The 23,299-nt window shown below is 36.6% G+C and overlaps 1 protein-coding gene across 22 annotated transcripts in view; it reads right to left on the bottom strand.

The window, feature by feature from the left end:
- The window catches only part of EPB41L2 (erythrocyte membrane protein band 4.1 like 2), a 115,798-nt gene that overhangs the window by 39,454 nt on the left and 53,045 nt on the right, over positions 1-23,299 (bottom strand). For all 22 annotated transcript variants that reach the window (XR_010429245.1, XM_064649478.1, XM_064649494.1 and 19 more), the window contains 2 exons: positions 10,095-10,199; positions 5,620-5,662 (listed from right to left, as the gene is read on the bottom strand). Coding sequence is in view for 21 of the 22 variants with exons in the window: in XM_064649478.1 (XP_064505548.1) it covers positions 5,620-5,662; positions 10,095-10,199 (148 nt within the window). In the remaining variant the exon portion in view is untranslated. The remainder of the gene's footprint in view (positions 1-5,619; positions 5,663-10,094; positions 10,200-23,299) is intronic.

Below are 23,299 nucleotides of genomic sequence, written 5' to 3'. Positions count from 1 at the left end.
TTAAGATAATTTTTTACAGTATCTTATGCAAATATCAGAAGACATTTTTAATTTGAAAACTATCATGATATTTTAACACTTTTAAGCTATTGTGTGTTCAAAGGCACTTGAATTGAATTTGTGTTTATTTCTAACTCCTCCAAGGATAACAGAGTTGTCCTGTCTAAACTGACTTGGTTTGAGAGACTGTACAGTAACTCTGAACAAGATGTCAAAATGAGATCTGTGTTGTATACAACAGAAAGATAATAAATTATTCATTGAGAATGCATGGAAGACAAAAAATATTAGCCATTCCTACTTTAAAATATTCTTCTGGTAAACAACACATCTAGCAACTACAAAAGCAATGGTATTTTAAATTTCAATTCTCGTGTGTTAGAATTGTTAACAACACATGCAATTTTTTAAGCAAAAGTGTGATTAAATTAAAGCAGCAGACTGACAATAAACCACTTGCTTCTTTCAAATACCATCACTCACATCTTACCTCCCACCCAAATCATATCCCCACTTATCATTAAATTCTTCTTGCTCAGGTTTCCTCCATTTTCAATTAAAATTGAAATTTTAATACTAGATTAATAATTTGAAAAAGCATTAAATGCTGCCTTTAATCCTCACTCTATTTTTAAATAAATTTTTAAGATTTGAAAACTAAGTCATACATCAATAATTAAAATACATTTTCAGAATGTTGATCTACCAGTATTGTAATTGGAAAGTACCAATACCTTACAAAACATAGAACATCCCTAATTCTAACAGGTTTTACTAAGTACAAGGCAGATATACAACACAATGCTAGAAAAAAGTGCTAACATTTTTGTTTAAGGTTATTTTCTTTAAAAAAACATGTTCTAAAATTTCATAACTATTAAAGGTAAAGAGGTGCTTTGTGTCAAAACTCCTAATGTCTTCCAACATTTCAAAAACTGTCTTGGTTTTTCAGACAGGACTATTCACTGAAGCACTACAATTTCTGTTTAAGAGTGCACCTCATTCTGCCCCTGGCTGCTAAGCCACTATATCTTTTTGAGAGCTCAGGGTTTTATTGTACCTTAACATTGCCAGTTGTCAAATTTTTGTCAGAAAAATGACAATTTTCTTTACAAAATAAGGCAAGACTCCTTAAATGAGAAGGCCTAATTTATCATTGCATCATCTACTGCAATACAGTGCAAAAGAGAATTAAGACAAAAATACCTTTAAAAAAGAAGTCTAACACTGATCAATGCATACAGCATAATAAACACAGTTAAAGCTGGAATAGATTTACCTACTTCCATTATTTAACTACCAGAGAATTAGCATCATTTAATGAAAAGATGCTGATATTGAGTAAGCCAAACTGATGAATATTAGGAACTGGGCCAAAATATCTATGCAAAAAGCATTAAGGGAGAAATGTAATCTTAACAGGGCTGTGGGATGTGGAGAACTGGATGAAGGATGTGTTCTTCCACACAGATACTAAACCAGTCTTCAAGTTTTCCTGGAATGAAGCAGTGTTTCCTGGCATGAAGCAATTTTTCCTGGTCTAAGACTGCAGTTCAACCAGTCATATTTGAATTCCTATTTAACCCATTGTTGTTCCTGTCAGCATTTCTACAGTTAACTTTCAGAAAGCAGGAGACCTAGATGTGGTCTGAATAAAAAACAAAATTTAAAAACCACATTTTCTATAAAAAGCTAAGAAGTCCATAAATTCTCAGAGTGTGTGGACTTCAAAAAATTCCATGTGTCTACTCATTCCATTGCTAATTTATTGAAAAAATATTGAAGCTGACTTTGTACTAAATATTTTCTGAACAGTTTGTGACCATAAATTTTGTCTCATTATTGAAAGCACATTTATCCCCTAAATATAGACTAGCAAATATAATACAATGTACACAGTCTATATTTATACTTCTCACTAAAGCATACTGTTTTATAGTTGCACAGCCCAGGCATACAAACATAATTGCCTTCACACAATAATGCACATTATTACTGGTTTTTTACTGAGTTGGTAGCAAAGACAAAAAAACACCCCTGTTTTAAAATTATATTTAGCATTCTGTCCCTGATAAGGCTCTCTGTGTTTTGATGTTTAGTAGTATGGGCTACAGAAATGTCAAATTTTTTTCTAGCCAGCTTGTTACATCAAAAATGCTTCTGTGGCAACTTTAGGCACATTCTTAGAGAAAAAGAATACAACAGAACAAACCAGCTAGCAGCATACAATTAACATGATTCATCCCTTTTAAACGGGAAAAGTCACTAAGTTGGTTTTTTTTCCAGTAAAGGCTTTTCCTGGCTTTTACTCATGATCTCTCATGTGTCAGCTTTTGCAGGAAATCTCTTCCCTTGGCACAGGTACTTAGTTCTCTTCAACAATAACAAGCTACACTCTAGTGTAATTAGCTTAGATCAAAATTGGCTACAACTCTTACAAATATATAGTTATATATATAAAATAAATGAATATAAAATAAAGGGGACCTCCATAAAGTGACCACCATATTTTGGTACCTGCGCATAACCATACATTTGTTAGCATTAAAATCAGACTGACAGTCAGAGTTGTACATTTAAAATGCAAGCTCTTTCTTAATTAATTCAAACTTCCCTTAGTATCCCAGTCTATTGTGCCCTCACAACATCTAAACCCTCTCCATTTCATAAGATATACAGAGAATATGTGATATAGAAGTATTTTTTGGAATAGGAATACTAATTGTGCTGCAGACTAGAAAAGTATTTAATTGACATAATATTACCTTTGGTTTAAACTGATAAAAACCCAATTTGAGGTTTTTTATAAGGGTGACCCACCATACCCTCTGTGTCTGAGAGTAGACTGTTCCAAGGTGAGTTGCTACTGCTTGTACCATCACAAGATTCAAGCTGTCACAAGTTCTCAGTTTTGCAAAAGTCTGAGTCCACCTTAGATGTAGCGATTTTCAAGAAGAAGTGACAGAAATGTAATTACCCACCTGTCCCTGAAAGAAGTAATTAGAGGTTTTAACACATGCCAGTGGACAGCCCAGTACATGAGCTAAAAACTCAAGAATTCACTTTCCTGAAGTGATCAGGCTGGCTGAAAGTAAACAAGATTTTTGTCACCTTTGTAGCCCTGAGAACAGAGACAGTAATTTGTGGATCACATTCATTAGCCAAAGTAACATCATTAATTGCTGAGATCCCACATAATTGCCCAGCCAAAGGCCAACCTCTACAAATAAGAGATCACACAAAGGGCCTGAGGACCGTGATGTAGCAAGAGACAGCCTGCAGAAAATGACTTAGGGGAGACTATAGGACTATTATTTCATCTTCCCAAGTCACAGGTGCTGCATACATGCCCAATGTGCAGAGTATTGGTGTTGCTTGCATTTAGAAGAGACAGAGATTGTTATAAATATCATGTTGCAGACTAATGTGCTGAACTACACTTGCAAATTTGTCACCGTTGTGTGCTCAGATTAATGTATTTGTCTAGATGCACTTATCTAGCATGCAAGTGCTTCAGTTTGTGCTACACGAGAGAAAAAGAAATTAGTTTCTTCGAATGGACTAAGGTTTTATGGGTATCTTAAATTTAATGAGTAGTTTTGTACATAAGATTTCCATTCTTGATTCAAAGGCAAATATATTTAGAATTAGGCCTGAAACAAAGAAAAGTCTCACTATTTGATACCCATGTGTCTGGGGGATTTAATGTGTCTGCAGTACATTCCAATATCTGGAAACTTTAACAGACTGATTACAAGGAAAATGACTGACAGCATGCTAATTACCTGCAAATTGGTGTAAGCAAGTTTCATTTTAAAATCCTTAAAATTCTGTTGTTACTTGTCTGTTTGCTTTATTATGCCTATCAACTCTGAAATACTATAGATTGAAGAGAAAAAACCTGGTCATGATTCCTAATTCAAGAAACTGGACTTGCTCTCTAGTATAAAATGTAGGTCTTCACGCTGTATGAAAAATCACATCCCCTTAAAATATTTTTTTTGGTAGTGCATATGATACAGTATTAAAAAAACCACTGTGTAGTGAATTAAAAAATTTTCAGGTCCATTGTTACACTTCAAATTTTTGACACTAATTGTAGGCCAGATAGCATGCAAATCACTATAGAAGACAAATAAGTATCAACAACATTTGTATCAACAAAGTTGATACAGAAAGTATAAACACCCTCAATATTTTGTCATTTATTAAAAACAAAACAAAACAGCCTTTAGTGCACATATTTGGACAACTAACAGATTTTCACTAAAGACCTGCAGAACAAGAAGTTACAACACCAGTAACTTTTCCTTAATTAGAAGTATGGTTACTACTTCCATCTTCACCATTTTAATAGTTCTAGTTTGGTTATACAACATATATATGTTAGATCAAAAAAACAGTTTCCAAGGAAGCTTCTGTAACTTTGATTTCTATACTGAAAATATAAACCACACCTTCCTAGTAAGGGATTTCCTCAATATGCAAAGATCTAAAGAAAACAAAATTATCAACACTATGATTTCTGGAAAAATTGAGTGTTGCCTTAAAACAGTAGAGTCAACAATAGTAAAGAAACCATGTATTTATCATTATATATAACACCCTGCTGTTCTTAATTACAAGTACAGTCAGTTCCTTAACTTAGATTCTCAGTTCCTTAACTTAAATTCTTGTGTTGAAAGTGTAGGCATGTAAATATTGTCATCATCCTCTTCTCCCCAGTTATGTTTCCTAACAGGTATTACCAAAAGGTTTCCATCAAAAACAAAACATCAGTAAAAAGCCCTGGATTGGCCACAAATTAGTAAAGCAATGGGAAGAAGTTCAGTAAGGGCAATGGGCTGTCTAGCATTTTTTAGTGGCCACTTATTTTGTGATATGTAGACTCAGGCAGAGTATCACCTAAATTTACTCTCCATAAAGTCCCCATGAAGAAGGTACCCCAGGCAGTGAAGAGCTTTGACAAATTCTTATGCTAAGGGGGTAAAATAAATTACTCATCATGTATTGAGTATAGGAAGTAGAAAGGCATTTCAGACAGATTCAGTCTGAAAAGCATTGCAGTGAGACATTCAGAGATTATGCTCTCTATTCCATTTCCATTATGGAAATGGACATATCACAAAAGTCAATGCTGGACTGATCAGTATTGAAGAGTATACATTTCCTGTAAGACATATTAATTCTCTTTTTAGAGTTTCATATTTTTCTGGTGAGTCTTTGAAGTTATAAAGTCCTATGGCAACAATCACGACCACCTTTCCAAGACGACATTCTCCATGTAATAACTTTTCAGCACAAAGCTGAAAGCATCTACTGTTTCAGAATGCAAAAATATCAACCATTAGTCACATGCAACAAAGGAAAATTTTGAGGCAATAGCCAGCAAAATAATTAACTTCTACAGCAAAAAGTTGAGTGACTCTTTCTGCCCTTCTTAGACAGCAGACAAATAGAAGATTTGCTTTCTCTTTTAAGGCTGAATACACCATTATCAGATAAAAATTATTTTAAACCTGTAAGTATACAATTTAGTCAACATCCAGGCTACTAAGTTTATCTTCATTTCTGTGAAGAAATAAAAGGAGCATAACATCTGAATACAGAAGTACTTACTTCGAATTTGTCTCTTGATTTCCTTCGAAGGATCTAGCCAGTTCTGAAAAATAAAAAGATAAAACCCCCACAGCCAGCATTTAAAATCCTCAATACCAAAAATACTTTAATATAATCTGTGCAACCTATTAAATAGCATTTTAGTTACTATTGATACATGCAAAGAGATGGCATTGTGACAGATCATCCAAAAATTTAACTTTGGGAAGTGAGACTAAGAAATCAGTCACATATATTCATCAGTAACTCCTGTTTACTAATTTTACCCATACATGTTAGAAAACAATTTGTGTGAGAGACTAGAAACATAAGCCTTTTAACTACAGTTACTGAGAAGCTACTTCATAAAGTGTTTGAACCTTTATTTATCATGGCCAGACGTACATATTCAAGCACATATATGGAAGAAACACGCTTGCATACAGTCAGCCTGACAGCAGGCCTTGCAACATTTCAAAGACAGAATGCGCAAGGTAGGGAAGAATTATAAACTCACTTGTGAGGTCAAGGACAATATCTGCTTTTTCCTAAACCACTGCAGGTATTAGCAGCTTTAAAGACTGAATGGACCCCTCAGTGCCAGCACAAATGTTGAGTAAGGCATACTTCTACCAATTTTTCTTGCCTAACTAGTGGATACTGAGTATAACGTGACTCACCTTTTTCAGTCTATGGTACCAAACAAATTCCAGATGCAAAACTGTTTCCCAATACCATGTCCCTCAGTCTCTATTACAGGCCAATTCACCAAAAGTCCAATTCACTTGAAAGAGACAAATATGCTAGGCTACAGTTTCATAGGTCTGTATGGATTAGGAGAACATGAAACTATGTTTTTGCATAGTTTCTAATGCAAATCTTTAAAATAGATCACCTCTGCTAATAGAAAATGTGGCTCCTATGAATATGACCCAAAATATTGAGTTCCCTGTTGTAAATGACCTTCGTTCAAGTAGATTTCATCACAAGTGCAGCATGTATATATTAGATAAATACTGTTTATAAATCAAATGCAAAAACCCCTTTTTATAATTTTTTACAATTTTAATGTAAAAAAAGAGAATATCACATCTCTTGCTTTAAGAAGTCTGTGACCTCTGCTTTTCATAGCTACTATGATTTTTCCAGAGGTGGCACAGTTCATAACATCGTTACAAAGCTTCTCCAAAATTCTGGATACTATTTATTTTGCTTAAGTCAGAAAAACTGCTATCTGTTGAAAGAACCTTGACATGGAAAGGCCTTGGAAGACAACATAAGTCTTCAAATAATTTTAACCGAGACTCACTTCAGCTACAGTTATCATCCTAGGTTTTCAGTTTTGGCATGAATTCCACTCTGAAATTACACACAGCCATATTCTTGCAATTACAAAGATAACTAGAAGTAGCTTAAATTCTTACATTTTAGATGTAGCATAAAGTAAAAAAAATAAAGACTACAGCATGGCATAGTTACAGCAGAAAACTAGCATTCCTGTGTATGTTGCTTTCAATGCTTTATCTTTTATCACTACAAAGAAGGAGAAAAGAATATAGTGGAGGATGAGAAGAATAATTCTTTCTTTACACAAGTTAAACAGTTAATTTTCTGATTTTTCCAAGTCTGAAATAAGCTTATTGGAAGTAGACTTTGCCACCAACTTTCATTACTGTTCTGTCAAATAAAATCAGATGCTTATATTCCATTTATAGGCATAATTACAGAGGTAGGATTTTTTGCATCTGTGTCTTTTGTGACAGATAAAACAAATACCATGAAAGAATCTACCCTGAATTAGAGCTCTTAATGCAGAATAGACAGGTCTGTCTTTCAAAGCAAAAGACAAAGTGTATACACACTACTTTGCTCCACTAGGCAGAAATCTATTTGTTTAATTTGTGAACGGTAAGGTTATAGATGAGACAAAGTAATGTATTGTCAAAGAACAACAAAATGTTCTCTACAATTACAAAAGTATTTTGTACAAATCCAGAAAGGCAGCATTTCCAGCTGGCACCCAGAGAGTAAGAGCAGAAGCTTTCTAACACTTCTGCACAACAATTACAGTGTGAATGGAGCATTCATGAACTTTCGAGGGTCCAATGCAATGAAATCCCTAACTGAACTTTACACTAATAAATTTAACATTTGTAAAAAAGAAATAAATAATTAATGACTATCTGACTTAAATAGTTTTGAAGTGTGTATTAAAGCTAACAAAAATCAGTCTGATTTGAAGACATAACATCTCTCCCAGCTGCAGAGAACACCCATGGAGAAAAGTTAATGGGACTCCTCCTCCAATGGTACCCCAATGGTGCATTAGGGAGCAGCTCAAAAGAGTGCCTGGCATTCAGTTTCCACACACCACAGCTGCCATGGATTTCAACAGCTGGCTAATAAATGGGTGGCTGTGATGAGTCCACAAGAATGGAAAAACACATCATTCAGCATTTAGTACTGACTGGCCTGGAGGTCAGAGATGTGTGACATTTTAATCTGAAGAGGCAACAGTCATAACAGCAGAAGAAAAAAAAAGGCATCAGAAAGAACTGGTACTGAAGGAATTCAAACTTACTACAGAGATGAAAAAAAAAAAAAACCCAGGGCCCTAAACCCAGAAAAAGTTCTGTGAGAGTAGGAGGTGGGAAATGCAAATTTGCCAGAGAAGACTCTTTTTAAAGTTTCTCCAAATAACACAAAGAACTTATTTGTATGACAAAGACAAAATCCAACAACTGTGGTTGTTCAGTCCTCATAACAGATAGGACCAGATTTCTCTGGAAGGTTTTAAATAAAAGCCTGCTGCTGCCCATTAATTCAGGTGAGATGTGGTCTGCTCTTCCTTTGAATAAGTGCTTGACTTAGACTCCACATACAAAGAAGGACCACATTATCAGATATTTCTCACTTAATTTACGTAAATACCTAATATATAAGTGCTGCTACAGTAACACTTCCACAGTACTGGATGGAAAGCTCAAGGATTCATTCAGGCTAAGGGAGACCTTTAGAGATAACTGGTCTAAGTATAATTTAAGAGCTAGTTTTGAATTACATCAAGTTGCCCAGGTTCACATCCAGTCAAATTTTTAGTATCTCCGTGGATAAAGACATGTGAAAAAAAAGGCTCTTTTTAAAATGTGGAATTCTGGTCTCCTGCATTCACATGACTGAAGAACACCAAGAAAATCTTAGTCCAATTAGAGGTACATTAGGGGAAAAAAAAAAAAAAAAAAAGAGAGAAACACTTAACTCTACGTCAATCCAGACTTTTCTGCTCTACTTTCAAAAACCAAAGGCTCCCTTCCCTATCTACCTCCTAGGATCTACTCAGGTGGGCTATTTCCTGGAATAGTTTGAGGATCCCAGGTCTGCTATTAGACCTTTCCTTTCTTGCCAGAGATCGGACTGCTGTTTTATGTTATTTTGCTGTGCATTTACAGCATAGCTTTTCAATAGTGAGCAGCAGAAATAAAGGGATAACAAGTTAAAGTAACAGATAAAATTAGGTTTATAATATTACTCAGAAGATCAACTGAGATGCTCTTCATTGTTACACCAAAAAAGTTTTTATTTCTAGAAATGGTTTACAAATCAAAAACAAAAATTAAATACCTAAGTAAAAATACAAGTCCGTTTTGTATGTGGGGATCCTTAATACAGGTATTTTGAGTATTTTGCTTAATACTGCAAAGAAAGCTTTGCAACAAAGCAAATAACTCTAGAAAACAGCTTTATCTGAATGGAAGTTGTCAGAAATTCAGATTTATTCAGACCACTTAACTAGACTTACTTTCAAACACGATAGAAAGAAAAAGAAGATGATAGAAAAAAAGCAAAAACTTCTAGACTATGTATAATGTAATGATGGTTCTGCTACAAATACAGATCAAAAAGAAATACAATTTTTTTCCACTTCAATTTGCAGTTATTAGTCTGGGTTTTTTTATGAAGATAAAGTTGATCGCACATATATCTTTATTTCATGGAGAAAGCATCAGCCAGCCCATGCTGGAAAGACAAATTTGGTTTTGATAATTAATGGAACACATGCCATCAATTCATTTAAGACTTTTCTCAGCTGAGCAATCTAGATGTGCTCAACTATCTAGCATATCAGCAAGTACAAAAGAAGACTGAAAATAAGTTACCAAATGGTATTTAAGAGATCTTTTTGAACATAGTCATATCAAACACCACTCATTTGTAAAATTAGCATCCAGTACCAGTCATGGGTCACCTCCAGCCTCTTTACAAATGCCAAAATTTTCTTTAAGCTTAAAATTAATAAGAAAAGAAATCAAAGACCTGATAGTCACAGATTTAGGGGCTAGATTTCCTTCACATTCCTGAATAAAGCATTCTTAGGCATATATGAGCAAAGGCAGCAAAATTCACTCAAGTGTTTGTAATGGTATACATTTAATAGAACATACCTCACTAAGCTATTGAAGTGAATGGCAACAAACAAAAACCTCATATAGGCTTACCTTCTGTTCTGAAGTCTCATAAAACAACAGCCCAAAATAGTCCTTTTCCAGTAAATTGAGATGTTCACATACTTTATCAAACAGCACTTGTCCTTTTGCTCTTTTCTGGGGGTGGGAGGGTATAGAAAGAAAAAAAAAAAATCAAGGAAAAACACAGGGGGGAAAAAAGAGAAAATTGCTATCAGTAAATCAGTAAAGTCCTTAATTACAGGTACTGTTATTTGATTATATTATTCAGGAACACTTAAAATATAAATAAAGCAGTTATAAAAGCTATAAGCTTTCTTACAATACACTGTTCACCGTATTTGAAAGCTATAAATATCCTTGACAAAAACAGAGACATTTCAATTTTTTTTTCAATATATTAAAAAAAAAATTATTTGAATACACAAGGAAAATTCAGTACCTAAATCAATTTAAATATTTTGCCCTATTAAGTACCACTAAATAGTCTCAGTTTCTGTAAATCTTCATTTTTAAAATAATGGAAGACTTCTTTATTTGAGCCAACTTCCTCTGTATTATCTTCTAAAGATTAATGCAGTTTTTACAGTGTTCATTTCTATTAACTTTAGCATCTCTATCATTTTGGTATACATCTCAATGACTTCTGAATCACGTGATATGAGTGCACTGAAAAAATAAAGTGTGGTCTCATCTTCAAGAGACAAAAAGAACAAGCAGACCACTAAAAGTTGATGCTCAGACCAGGAGAAGTAGCATACAGGCGCAAGGTGAACATATGCAGTATGTCTAGCTCTCCATACTGCAGTGGTTTTGAGGGGCAGAAAATGAGGACTGCTTTCCATCTCTATATTTATGAACTCTCTCAGTACCCAACGACTCCATTAGACACTCAAAAAAAAACCCCAAGTCTTCCAGAAGCTTAGTCTTCCTAAAAATACTAATTGTGCAAGTCTGTAACAAAGAAATAAAATTAAGAACACATTTTTATTTGTGGTTAGTTTCAGTATTGTAGTCTGCTACTTTATAATAATAATCAAAGACTACTCATCCTTTTAACACATTCTTAAAAAGTGTCTTAAAAAGGCCACTTGCTGTAGCTCAGTCTTACTAGACTTTAAGCAAATTGCAGTTAGTGTTGAAGTTTTATCTGTTCTTGTGACCTTAGACCAGCCTTCCAGTACCTCAAGGGGGCCTATATGAGAGCAGAGAGGGACTTTTTACAAGAGCATGTAGTGACAGGACAAGGGGTAATAGCTTTAAACTGAAAGAATAGGTGTAAATTAGTTATTAGTAAGAAGTTCTTTTCTGTGAGAGTGGTGAGACAGTTGGAACGGGTTTGCCCAGATAAGCTAGGGTTCTAGAAGCAGAGAAGTTGGAAGTGTTCAAGGCCAGGTTGGATGGGGCTTTGAGCTATCCAGCCTAGTGGAAGGTGTCCCAGCCTAGCAGGGGGCTTGAAACTAGATTTCTGAGGTCCCTTCCAACTCAAACCATTCTATCATTCTATGTTTCTAGAAATGTAAACAAGGGCATTCCATATGTCTGTAGTGTCAGTAATGAAAAGCAGGTCCCAGATCCTGCTTCTATGTGCCAGGTTTTAAGGAAAAGGACTGTTGTGCTAGAGATGGCAGCTAACAGGAGACAAAGATTTAGAGCAAACAGCTCACACCACATACTCAAGGGTGGGAAGTTAAAATCTGAACGTGAACGGCATGCAGCCTCCCAGTTTAAACCAACTCCTTCATGACTGCTCTGCTATTTGTGGCATTTATCAATGAGGCCACAACATGGCCTTTTCAGAGGCCTGTCAGCTTATAGGAATTCTTGTATTTGCTTATCCTACAGATTTCAGTAGATGCCATACACCACTGCAATTCCACAGAAACACCATCCACTGCCCCTGTGTAGGCAGCCCTGGCGACACTGCAGCCCTTGTCTGCGCAGACAGTGGCAGAGTGCTCACAACAGGCCCCAGTTCAGCACGTGTCCTCAGCTCAGCTCCACAGCACAGGGCGTTAAAGGCCAAGAGGGGAGGAAGAGGGGAGAAAAGAAAGCATGTAGTGAACAAAGAGTGATGGCATTGTTGGTTTATTCCCCAAGAATCCAAAGCTTTATTTATTCAAAATCACATTGTCCAGAAGACATTCTACTCACAAAGATCAGAAAGTTTTCAAAGAAACAAAATTATAAAACGAACACATTCAATAGCACAAGTAGCACAACAAGGCAGTGGAACTCAGAAGTCAGAGCTAGGAATCTTAAGTTTTTCCAGCACTTTCAAAAATCTTACTCTTCAGAAAGACAGATGACTACTTCCTGTAAGTGTCTGAAGTAACGACTTAATTTTCTTGACAGCTTCCCCTTTAGAAGAAAAATTGCCAATATAGAAAAGAAATAAATTGAAAGCAGGAAAAGTATAAGCAATAGAAGGTTTGAAGAATCTTAGCCTGCTTAGATGCATGTAATAGATATCGCTTTTTTCCCCCAAGTCAATGTGCAGGTCAGTCATCACACCTCACAAAGGCAAGTTCCAGTTATACATAATTCAGTAAAGGAAATATATTTAGTAATGCAAAAATAATATAAACTATCATTAAGTCCATATCTGGAATTACTTGCCCTTTTTATAAAGTTCATATACTAAATCCCACAGTTAATATAAAGCTTTTGACATATAGAAACATAAAGCAGACAAATTTAGAGGAAATATATTGCAAGTGTAACAGTAAAATATAGCAGTTTCTTCTTACAAAGTCATAGTCAACACTGAACTTGGATACATTAGCAGTGTCCACAGTATCTTTAAACATCTTTTTGTCAGTTTATAGTTCTTCCACATAAGGAAAGACACCACCATGCCACAAAGCCTAAGTTATGTTAGTTGATGTTCTAGACAGCAGCACAAAGCAGCACAAAGACATAGTATCAGAAACTGGTATTTATAGAGCTCTGTTATGGATTCATGAAGCCTCTCAGTACCAGCAATGGTTCTCATTATAAGATCCTACTTGTAAAATTCTAAGACCCCTGGTTATTTAAATTTTATAAATAAATATTGAGATATAGTTTTAAAAATATGAAAAGGTATTTAACTTGCAAAAACAAAGTGCAATTTCTCTGTAATCCATTTGGGGACAGGCATTTACCACATAGTTTTAATTATATGATAACATATGCCTTTTCTAGAAAAGGCCATGCTTCAAGAGACAGTAGAGTGTTTCTAAACAAGAACCGAAAACAACTATTGTGATCCAGAAATTTTTTAATAAAAAAGCAGGGGACTCTTAAGAAGGCAGCATCATGGTTTGCACAGGTTGTTACTTTTTAAACTGGATTCCATTTCTTTTTCTACCATGTGGTTAAGATGTTACGTGATAGTCTCAGCCAATGTGTAAAATTATAATCACTATTCTTAGATATGTATAGAGAGATATACATTCATATATAGGTACATCCACATACCTATGTGTATATAGCACAACAAACATTAGCACTGAAAACAAGGAAATCTTCATATTCCAAATTCTAACACAGAAATGGCAGTAAAATTTTAAGTTCATATTTGGCTCCCACGAGAACAGGAGCGTATTGAACCTAGCTAGCTATACCAAGAGGCTGAGAAATGAGGATATGCTCACAGAGCCAGAAGTTTAAAACACAACAGTACTCAGAACAGCAGTATTCTAAATTGCCCCAAACTTATGTCTTTTTAACTGAGAACATAGAAAGCATGCATGTAACCAAGGTTATACCAATTTCAAGCCTGTATTTAGGCATCACAGATGCCACCTCATAAAGCAACCACTTCATAAAATCAGAGGCAGCATGTTTCTGTCCTTTACCTCCTTCCCACAAAAAGAGCAAACCAGAGCAAAGTAAATGCAGCAGGCATACACAACGGAAATTTCTATGCAGTTGGGAATTAGCATATTATGGATCTATTTGGCTATACAAGAGTTACCAGCTACAAATGCAATATAAACACGGCTACCAGTTCTGTTCAATATATTTATCAATGATCTGGATGCATAAGTTGAATGGTCCATTAGCAAGTTTGCTGATGATACTGAACTAGTAGGTTCTGTTGACTCTCTTGAGGGACAAGAGGCCTTACAGAGGGATGTGGATAGATCGGAGCATCGGGCAATCACTGGCATGAAATAACAAGTGCCAGATTCTGTACCTGGGACAGAATAATGCTGGGCACAAGTACAAATTGTGAGAGGATTGGCTGGAGCTCACCCCTATGGAAAGGGATCTGGGGGTGCTAGTCAGCAGCTGGCTCGGTGTGAGCCAGCAGGGAGCTCAGGCAGCCAGAAGGGCAAACTCCATCCTATGGTGCAGCAAATCCGGTTTAAGCAGCTGAACAAAAGAGGTGATTATTCTGATGTGTTCAGATTGGTTTGTCCCCATCTTGAGTTCTATGAGCAGTTCTGGGGACAACAATTTAAGAAGAATGTGAAAGTCCTTGAATTCCTTGAATGTGTCCAGAGGGCAGCAACAAAGCTGATGAAACGGCTGGAAGAAGTGTCCTATGAGGAGTGGCTGAGGACTTTGGGCTTGTTTAGTTTACAGAGAAAGAGGCTGAGGAGTGGCCTCATTGCTCTCAACAGCTTCCTGAGGAGGGGGAAGAGGAGATGGAGGTGCTGAGCTCTTCTCCCTGAGATCCAGTAATATGACATGTGGGAACAGTTCAAAGCTGCACCAGCGGAGGTTGTGACCTGAGGAAGATGTGACATGAGAAAGACTTCTGTACCAATAGGGTGATCAAACACTGTAATAGGCTTCCTAGAGAGGTGGTTGATGCCCCAAGTCTGCCAGTGTTTAAGAGTCACTTGGACATGCTTTGACCACTGAAGTGGTCAGGCAATTGGACCAGATGATCGTTGTACGTCCCTTCTTCCTGCCTCCTCCTTTCTCTAGCAGTACATGCTGAGGAAGTATGTGGCATTTCTTCCCAGCGCTGCACTAGCAGAAAGGATTGAATGGGTAATCACATCTCAGTGTAGGCATTGGCTCTGTCTCTGTGTGGGAAGAAGGCATATATCTTCTTATGGAGGTGAGAGTTGTGGCTCACCTGAAGACAATTTAACAACCTGAAGAAATTTGGAAAAAACCCCTCAAAAACAAACCCAAAAAAAACCCCAAACACCCAACCCAAAAACAAGTGAAGCACAATTTTTTGAATGTGTTCTGTGTTCACTCCGTTTAGCTGGGTTTCCACAGGATGGTAAAACCCCATATCTCTACTCAGATGCAGGATGTGCTCCCAAACTGAATGACTGCAAACATTTTGAGGTCTGCAATACCTATTATTTCCCCAGGAAGTTTTTTTGCTCCTTGTACTTGTTTTTAGAAATGCCTGAGTTGTTTCCCTCAGAGAAATGTAATAAAACAAGAGTCTGAGAACAACTGTATTACACCAGAGCAATGGTCCATCTAGCCTAATACTTGGTCTCCAAAGAGTCTAGCCACAAATGTCTAAAGGGAAGCACATGAGCACTGCAAGTCTACTTCTGCCAAGATCCTGGGAGTGCTCATAGGCCTCAGTGTCTGGGAGCAGCCTTCCCCCTGGAGACCCACACCATCTCCCTGCCAAGAGCTCCAGGGATGTGTCTTGGCTGAGCCTGGGGCCCTCAGTCCCTGCCTATGTTGTAGGTGTGCCATGTCTGCCCCCATCTCTTGGATGGGCCTGGGCCCTGCATTGCAGAGAGGTGCTCTCCTGGATAGACACAGTTTATCATGCATAGCTATATGTATAACATAGCATAATTATTATATTCCCTGTGTTCACCATGAGTTGAATAATTATCAGACTGGTATTTGCCTGAAATGCCAAGGGTTTTTCAGCTCCAAAAACATTTTCAAAGACACATATCACGAAGGCTACAGGTGGAAAAGGGATTTGATTTCATTTTATTTTTCTCAATCTGTGTAAGAGCCAATGCTCACAACCATTAACACAACCCACATCTGCAGCCAGGTGATTATCCTGATGTATTCAGATTGGTTTGTCCACACGTTGAGTACTGTGAGCAGTTCTGGGGCCCACACTTTAAGAAGAACATGAAGGTCCTTGAATTCCTTGCATTCTTCATTTTTACTTAAAACAAACGAACAAATAAATGTCCCTTGCAGTGTGGCAAAGGCAAGGTCACAGAAAGAAGAAGCAGGAATATGGGCCAGGCACTCTCTCTATCAATCCTTATTCTTCAAGTCTCAGGAAACTGATCATACACAAAAGAGCATGAGAGGTGCAACAGCTTGTGGTGTTTTCAAAAGTATGATACCTATCAATGACAAGCATATTTTTTTGGCTCCAAAAAATTGCTTTGCTGTGCTTCTAGGCCAGTGATGCATGAAAAGTGCTCTCATGCCTGTCCCACACTTCTACCGCCTGCAGGAAGAGCTGAAAAGTGGCAGCTCCTGATGGCGCAGCCAACCTGGAAGCCTTTCAAGCACAGGCTGCTCTGCACAAGCAAGAACCTCTGGGGAAAACAGAACCAAGGGAATAGAGGAGCTCTCTCCTGCTACAAACTAGCAATGGCAAAAAGATGGGGAGAGCCAAGGCTTAAGTGGTGCCTTGGAGGTGCAAGAGCAGCGGGAAAGAACCTAAGTAAAATGGCCCAAACAAGCCCTGGCAAGGGGTCGTGCTCAATGCTGCAGAGGAAGGTAGAATATCCAGGGACTGAGATGACTTCACACATAAACATTACTTCCAGTGATGTCTGTTGAATCTAGACAGATATTTTAAAAAATGTGCCAAATTTAACATCATCCCTATTTTTCTTTTTTCTAAATAAAAGATGTCATAGTTTAAACAGACCACTTAGTGTTTGAATAAACCTAGTCTACACATCTGAGCAGTCAGAAAAAAGATTTGCAAATCAAAACTCAACTATAATTAAACATCTGTTCCGTATCAACTTCATTCAGACTCTTCTTAATTCAGGGTTAAAGACTGATCTTAACTGTACATTGAGCAAATATATTTTTACTTTGTATTAGCAAACTGTAGGCAACCACAGAGTCTATGTCAACTCCAATATATTTCACTTGTTCATACGTGCATAAAATACGGTCAGTGCTGGCATCCTTTAAATGCCTTTTGTCATAAATACTTAATTAGACCACTGACTGAATGCAGTAAACAAACCCAATAGGATCTTCATTTGCTTCTAATTAGTAATCATTATGCACTTAGCACTTCTTTTTGTTTGTTTAAACTGTTACTCTCCACTAAAACACAGTTTATATATGAAGCAGAAAATCTGAACGGGTCTTTGCTGCAGATACCAAATTTAATGACAATTTCCTCATGACTATCTAGAAAACCACAGAATAGGAGAGGAAAAAAAGGAAGTTTACTTCCCCCCATGAAAATAAGAGGCACATGCAGAGCACCATAAAATATTAATAACTTACACCTCCCACAGATGTCAATTATCAGAAAAGGAGTAGGTCAAAAATATGTCACTTGCACTGTGTTAAAAAAATAATTAAAATTGGTTCTAGAAATTAAGTCAAACATTCCAATAGCCTATTCATTCAAGCTATTAAATCTCAACTGCCATTAGATCTCAAACATGACACTATTGAATCATGATCCTAGGTTATTTTATCCTTTAACACAGTTCTGTCATTTCAAACAAGAACAACTGGGTCACAATTTTTGGCAAATACCACTCAATATCTTTCATCCTCCAGTACTTCTACAAGCCTGTGATACACTTACACACTGTTATTCCTGTAAGTAAACTGAACTCTCTTTCAAGTAATGAAGAGTAACAAAGTTTTTTAACAGTTCACAGCCTATGAAAATTAAGTCATGGTGCTCCAGAACCATTCAACAATAGCTTCTTCCTCTTTCCACCTCTCCAGACATTCACACATAACTCTGAAGAGTCTGAGGCTAAATTGAAATTATCTTTAAAAGCTACCATAATTTTAAGCTTAAAATGATTAAATGAATTGCTTATGCCTTATGAATGCACATATTGTGTACATGTAACTCACGTTTAAGTATTTTGCATGCAATACTATTTTGTGATTTCTTTCTAAAGATTCCTTTAAAGCTACAGAACACAGAAAATCAATCTATTTTGTTAATATGCAACCTGTGGACTTAAGGAACTAGAAGATAAAACTTAAAGGAATTAAATATAACACTTTAATGGAGGATATTCTGCTGTTTCATGAATCTTTACAAGTTCCAAAAACCAATATAAAGTAAGTTTGAAGAGTGGCTGGTATCAAAGTTCACAATACTACTCCCACTCAAAGTTTTTAATTCCTCAGAGCAAGTAGCCAAGATGCATAATAATTATTTACACACCACAAGACATTTTATCAACTATCCAAGATTACAATCAGCATCTGAATTACATCTGATTACAGCGCAGCACTGATGAATTGACTGCAGTTCACTTCTGAGAAAGATCAAAAACCACAGAACACTACAGTGAGAATTTCAAACAACAATGAACTGAGGAACAGGTTTCACTTGGTACAAGGTTAAGGACTTCTGGGCAACACCTTAGGCGTTGTATCTGAACTGTCATTCAGACAAGCATACTGAGAGAAGCTATACTCAAGAAAGGCACTAAACTAGGTCCTTCAAATTTGTATCTATGAAAGTAAAATTACAAAGACAGATGGGAAAAAAAATAATCACAAAAGAGACCAAAATATCAATTTGAACAGTTCCATAGATAAACAATTATTGACTTAAAATTCAAAACGGCAAGTTGATACTAGTCAGAAGATCTATTAAGGCAAAATAAAGAGTTCTAGGGGCAAAAGAACAGATCACTTTCAAAAGGTGATAAATTAATTTACAAAGTAACCTTCAAAACAGACAAATATCTGAGATTTGCTTTATGTTGGAAGCCAAACATAACCATGTCAGGCATGCCCTGGACAATGGGAAAGACATGCAGAAACAAGCCAGAAAAAATACCTCCACTGTTAAAGAACACTAGGTGGCTGCAAAAAAAAAGCTTAAAGTAATTAATAATACAAAACATACAAATGGCAAAGAAACAAGAAGGGTACAAATGTACCTGTGCTCCTACAACTACATTTGATGACAAATTCTGAACTATGGAAGAACAGCATCAAATTATAGTCATTTGCAAAGATGTTTCTATATCACCTTGAAAACTAATTCACCATGAACTGTTCTTTTTTCTCCTCACAATTTCATGCATAAGCTTACTATTTCAACATCCTAAAGCTGTGTTGTTTCTAACTGAGCATCTCCCATCCATTTCTATTTTGTACCACTCACCAGCAAATTATACAACATGTCAGAGAGAAGATATACACAGGAATTCACTTTCATAAGGCTTTGTCCCAAAAATCAGTTTTTCTTCAATCTAATGTATCTCTCAATGCATTCTGCATGTCACATATACTTTTTTCCCCAAGAAGTGCTTTGACTCAATATAGATTCTGAGAAAATGCCTCGTTATGCAGAAGTTACACCAATTTTATTTTATCTGGACTTTAAATTGTAATAAATCCCTTTTTATTAACGTAATAGATGGTAAGTTTCCACATTTACTTAATCCATTCCAAATAAATTGAAACTGTTCCAGGTAGAACAAAATGTACATCCATGCAATTTTTTTAGTGCTATAACTAAATTTATAATTGGATTGCAATTTATACTGGTTTATCTTTGCTCCCAAATTTAACTCTCTTCTGAAGAATCCAGGGTAAAAAAAGTGACAGTGACATAATATATGATTTCCTTATGTAAAACCTACTTCCCCTGCCCTTTTCAGCTGACAATAATGTACCATTAACCCTTGCTTACAGGGAATGTCATCTTGCTAAGACAAAAAGACTCTTGAGAACAAGAAGATTATTATTACAAATACCATTCTGTGGTAGCCAGGACATAAAACAAGTATGTCAACAAACACAAACTGGCTTCAGTCATTCTACAATTACAGGACTTCACCTATTCACTTAAATTAATCTCTCTACCTATCTCAGTTTTGTACTGCAGAACTCAAATGTTTCAGAATATAGCTTGTTCTAGTTACAGGGGCCAGGACCAGTTTATCACTATGTGGGTATAACCAAAACTGTGTATTTTATACCCTCTATGTCACTTCTGATGGACTGTTAATAATGGATCATTTGCAGCAGCTGCGCGGGGCACACCTGACACCTTAGACTACAAGTGGGGAGTATTTTTTGTCTTCACACCAATGACTCAGCTGTGATAACTCCCCTCCAGAGAGGCATTACCACCTTCACACCCAGCCTGAGGGGTCATCTCTGCTAACGGGCCATAATGAACTGGCATAATAGGCAGCTGACACGACCTAGACCAAAGATTCCAAAAATATCCCATGACTCAGAGTTAAATCACCCATTGTGAAACTCCCTGCCCTGGGAGAGGTACCACCTGAACCTGAGCATACGTAATCTTGGGGTTTTGGGACTTCTGGTACCACTCCTCGGATCCAGAGGAGGACCAGAACTTCAACAGGACTGTGACTGCCACTCTTGACAAGACTGTGATCATCACTTCAACAGGACCACAACCATCATCCAGACCAATAGGTTTTCCTTTTCATTTACTTTGCACCCAGTGTGGCCACGTGGTGCTCAGCACAGGGGGGTGACAAATACCGTTCTGTTCTTGTCCCAGGGTGCTGGTTATACACCTGTCTTTGTGGGTTAAAACCAGTTTTCTCTGTATCATTGCATTTATTGTAATCTTTTTGTAAATTGTAACTCTGACTTGTAATCTCTCTTGAGTTGGGTTCATTTCTCCCACCGGTTTACTTATAAACCAACACAAGCTGACTCAATTTTCAGCAAGTTAGGATATCCACTTCCCACTTGATAAATACTAAATTTCTAAAACTATTCAGTGAAGCATGGAGAGCCTGGTCCAGGACAACCTCTACAGAGCTTTTGCTGCTTACAGTAAATATCAGCAATAATATACTTTAAAAAAATAATTCCAGGTGAACTCTATTGTCAAACACCAAACTTAAGCAAAAACTATAACCTTTTTTCCAATACAATTGTCTTACGTATTCTTTAAAAGCTTATTAGCACCTTATTGAGTTGAAATATCCATTTTTAAGCTTGAAAAATTCTTTTTACATCCAGTCATCTTCAAGAAATTTAGCTAATTTAATTTGTACTGAACATGTCACCTAGCAAAATAAAGAACAAAATCAGCTTCAGTGTTGAGTGGGGGAAAGTGAGGACAGGGGATGGTTGTACATGTTTTTTTTACAAGACATTATACGAAACAAGGTTTTGTTCTTTCCGTATCCAAAATTAAAAACTCATGCTATAAAAAATTAAGTGAGTGTTTTAAAGCACTGGAGCTGAAGAAATGTAGCCACAAATATATCTAAAACTAAATTAATGTCACCAAGCAAAAGGGAATATAAGCAGGATAGAAATCTATCATGTGGACAGCAGTTTAGCAAGCAGTTTCTGGTCTACTGAAATGGCATTTCTTCCTAAGCACACAGAATATTCTGTTCTTTCAGGAAAAAATACAAACAAGATGAACAGAGAAAAGAACGGAAATTAAAGTAAAACAACTGTTAGAACTGCACAGCTAAAACCTGAATCTATTCTAAGATCACTTTTTAAAATAAGGGAAAATAGAATTAAATAAAAGAGATAGCTGTCAGATTAAACAACTGGCATAGATCATGGAATTCAATGAGCAGTAACAAAAGAGCTGCTATTTTAGAAGCTGTCAATCCAAACTGCTAGGGATATTATGCCTGAAGTCATCTATCCTCCCAGACAGTATGAAGTCTCAAAGTGCAGTCTTCCAATTGTTCTTAATTATTTATGAATTTATTTTCTTACTTCAAATTAAAAAAAAAAAAAAAAAAAAAAAGATAAAAACAGATACTTGGACAACAGTGACAAACAGTTGAGATTTTAGGGAACTCTTTTTTTGCTAAAAGCAGAAAAAGGTGAGAAGTAACCATCTTGCTAAAAGGGCAATATACAAAACTATGAATTTTTAGAACCTAAGATGACATAAACAAAAGTTTCCATTTACACTCTAAACTTTAAAACATGTTGTTTTTCCACTCATTTTTTCAGCAATAGCACCTAATTATTTCAAAGGTATCTGAAATATCTTTCTGAGGTGAAAATTTTAAGTCACAGCTGGCATGAAGATTAATACTTCAAAGTGTTTAACTCAAACATCATTTCACCTCAATAAATTTGCCACACCATAACAGGCAGTAGGTGAGACCCTCCAACATAACAGAGCTTCAAATCACCAAGACCAGGTACGGGAAGAAGAGTTACTAGGCTAGCACATTAGATACTTCCTTGCAGAATGCCAAGATGGTAGTGTTCACCAGGAATCTGTGCAATATTTTTAGGGGCAGTTTGCATACCAGCTCTCCAATTCTTCCATTGCTAGTCAACTTAATGAAGTTACAGGTATGCCACTGGGTTTACTGCTTTAACAGTAATTGCATGTTGATACTATTCATGCTATCATCAGTTTTTAATTGACAGTACATGTGCCATGTGCATTATATAGACTAAATTATTAACACATTTATAATAATTCCTGAGTTATTCTCCTACAACAGTGAAATATAGCTACAATTATGTACATTAGCTGAGGTCTGAAGAGACCTCTGAAGATCATCTATTCTGAAATTCCTGCTCACAGTGAGCTGGTCAAGGCCTTGTCTTAAAAGATTTGGATGATTTCAGAGGGTGCCGACTCCAAAACCTATCTAGGGAAACTGTTCTGGTGTTTGGTCACCCTCAGTTGATATACACTCACATTCATTTTCTCAGTTGATTCCCTGTACTTCAGTTTGTGTTCATTTCTTTTCAATCTGTCCCTTGGCATCACTGAAAAGCCTGGCTCATCCCCCATTTATACACAAGGCTAAAACATCCCAGAGCCTCCTCCTCTCCACGCTGAACAGTTCCACTCCTGTCAGTCCTTCCCCAGATATCAGATGCTTGAGGCCTTTAATCAGTGTTGTAGTCCTTTGCTGGACTGTCTCCAGAATGTCCAAGTCTCTCTCGCACTGGACAGCTAAGAACTGGACCCATCACTCCAGGTACTGAGCAGCGAGTGAGGGACCATCTCTCCCTTGACCTGCTGCCAGCATCCAGCTACTGCAGGCCAGGAAGCTGGTGACTTTTGCTGCAAGGGCCCACTGCTAGCCCACAGTCACCTTTTCTATCAGGACACACACAGAGAG

Source organism: Pseudopipra pipra, chromosome 3 (genome assembly GCF_036250125.1).
Source record: "Pseudopipra pipra isolate bDixPip1 chromosome 3, bDixPip1.hap1, whole genome shotgun sequence".
NCBI classification, from domain to species: Eukaryota; Metazoa; Chordata; class Aves; order Passeriformes; family Pipridae; genus Pseudopipra; species Pseudopipra pipra.
This window is presented reverse-complemented; position numbering and strand designations above follow the sequence as displayed.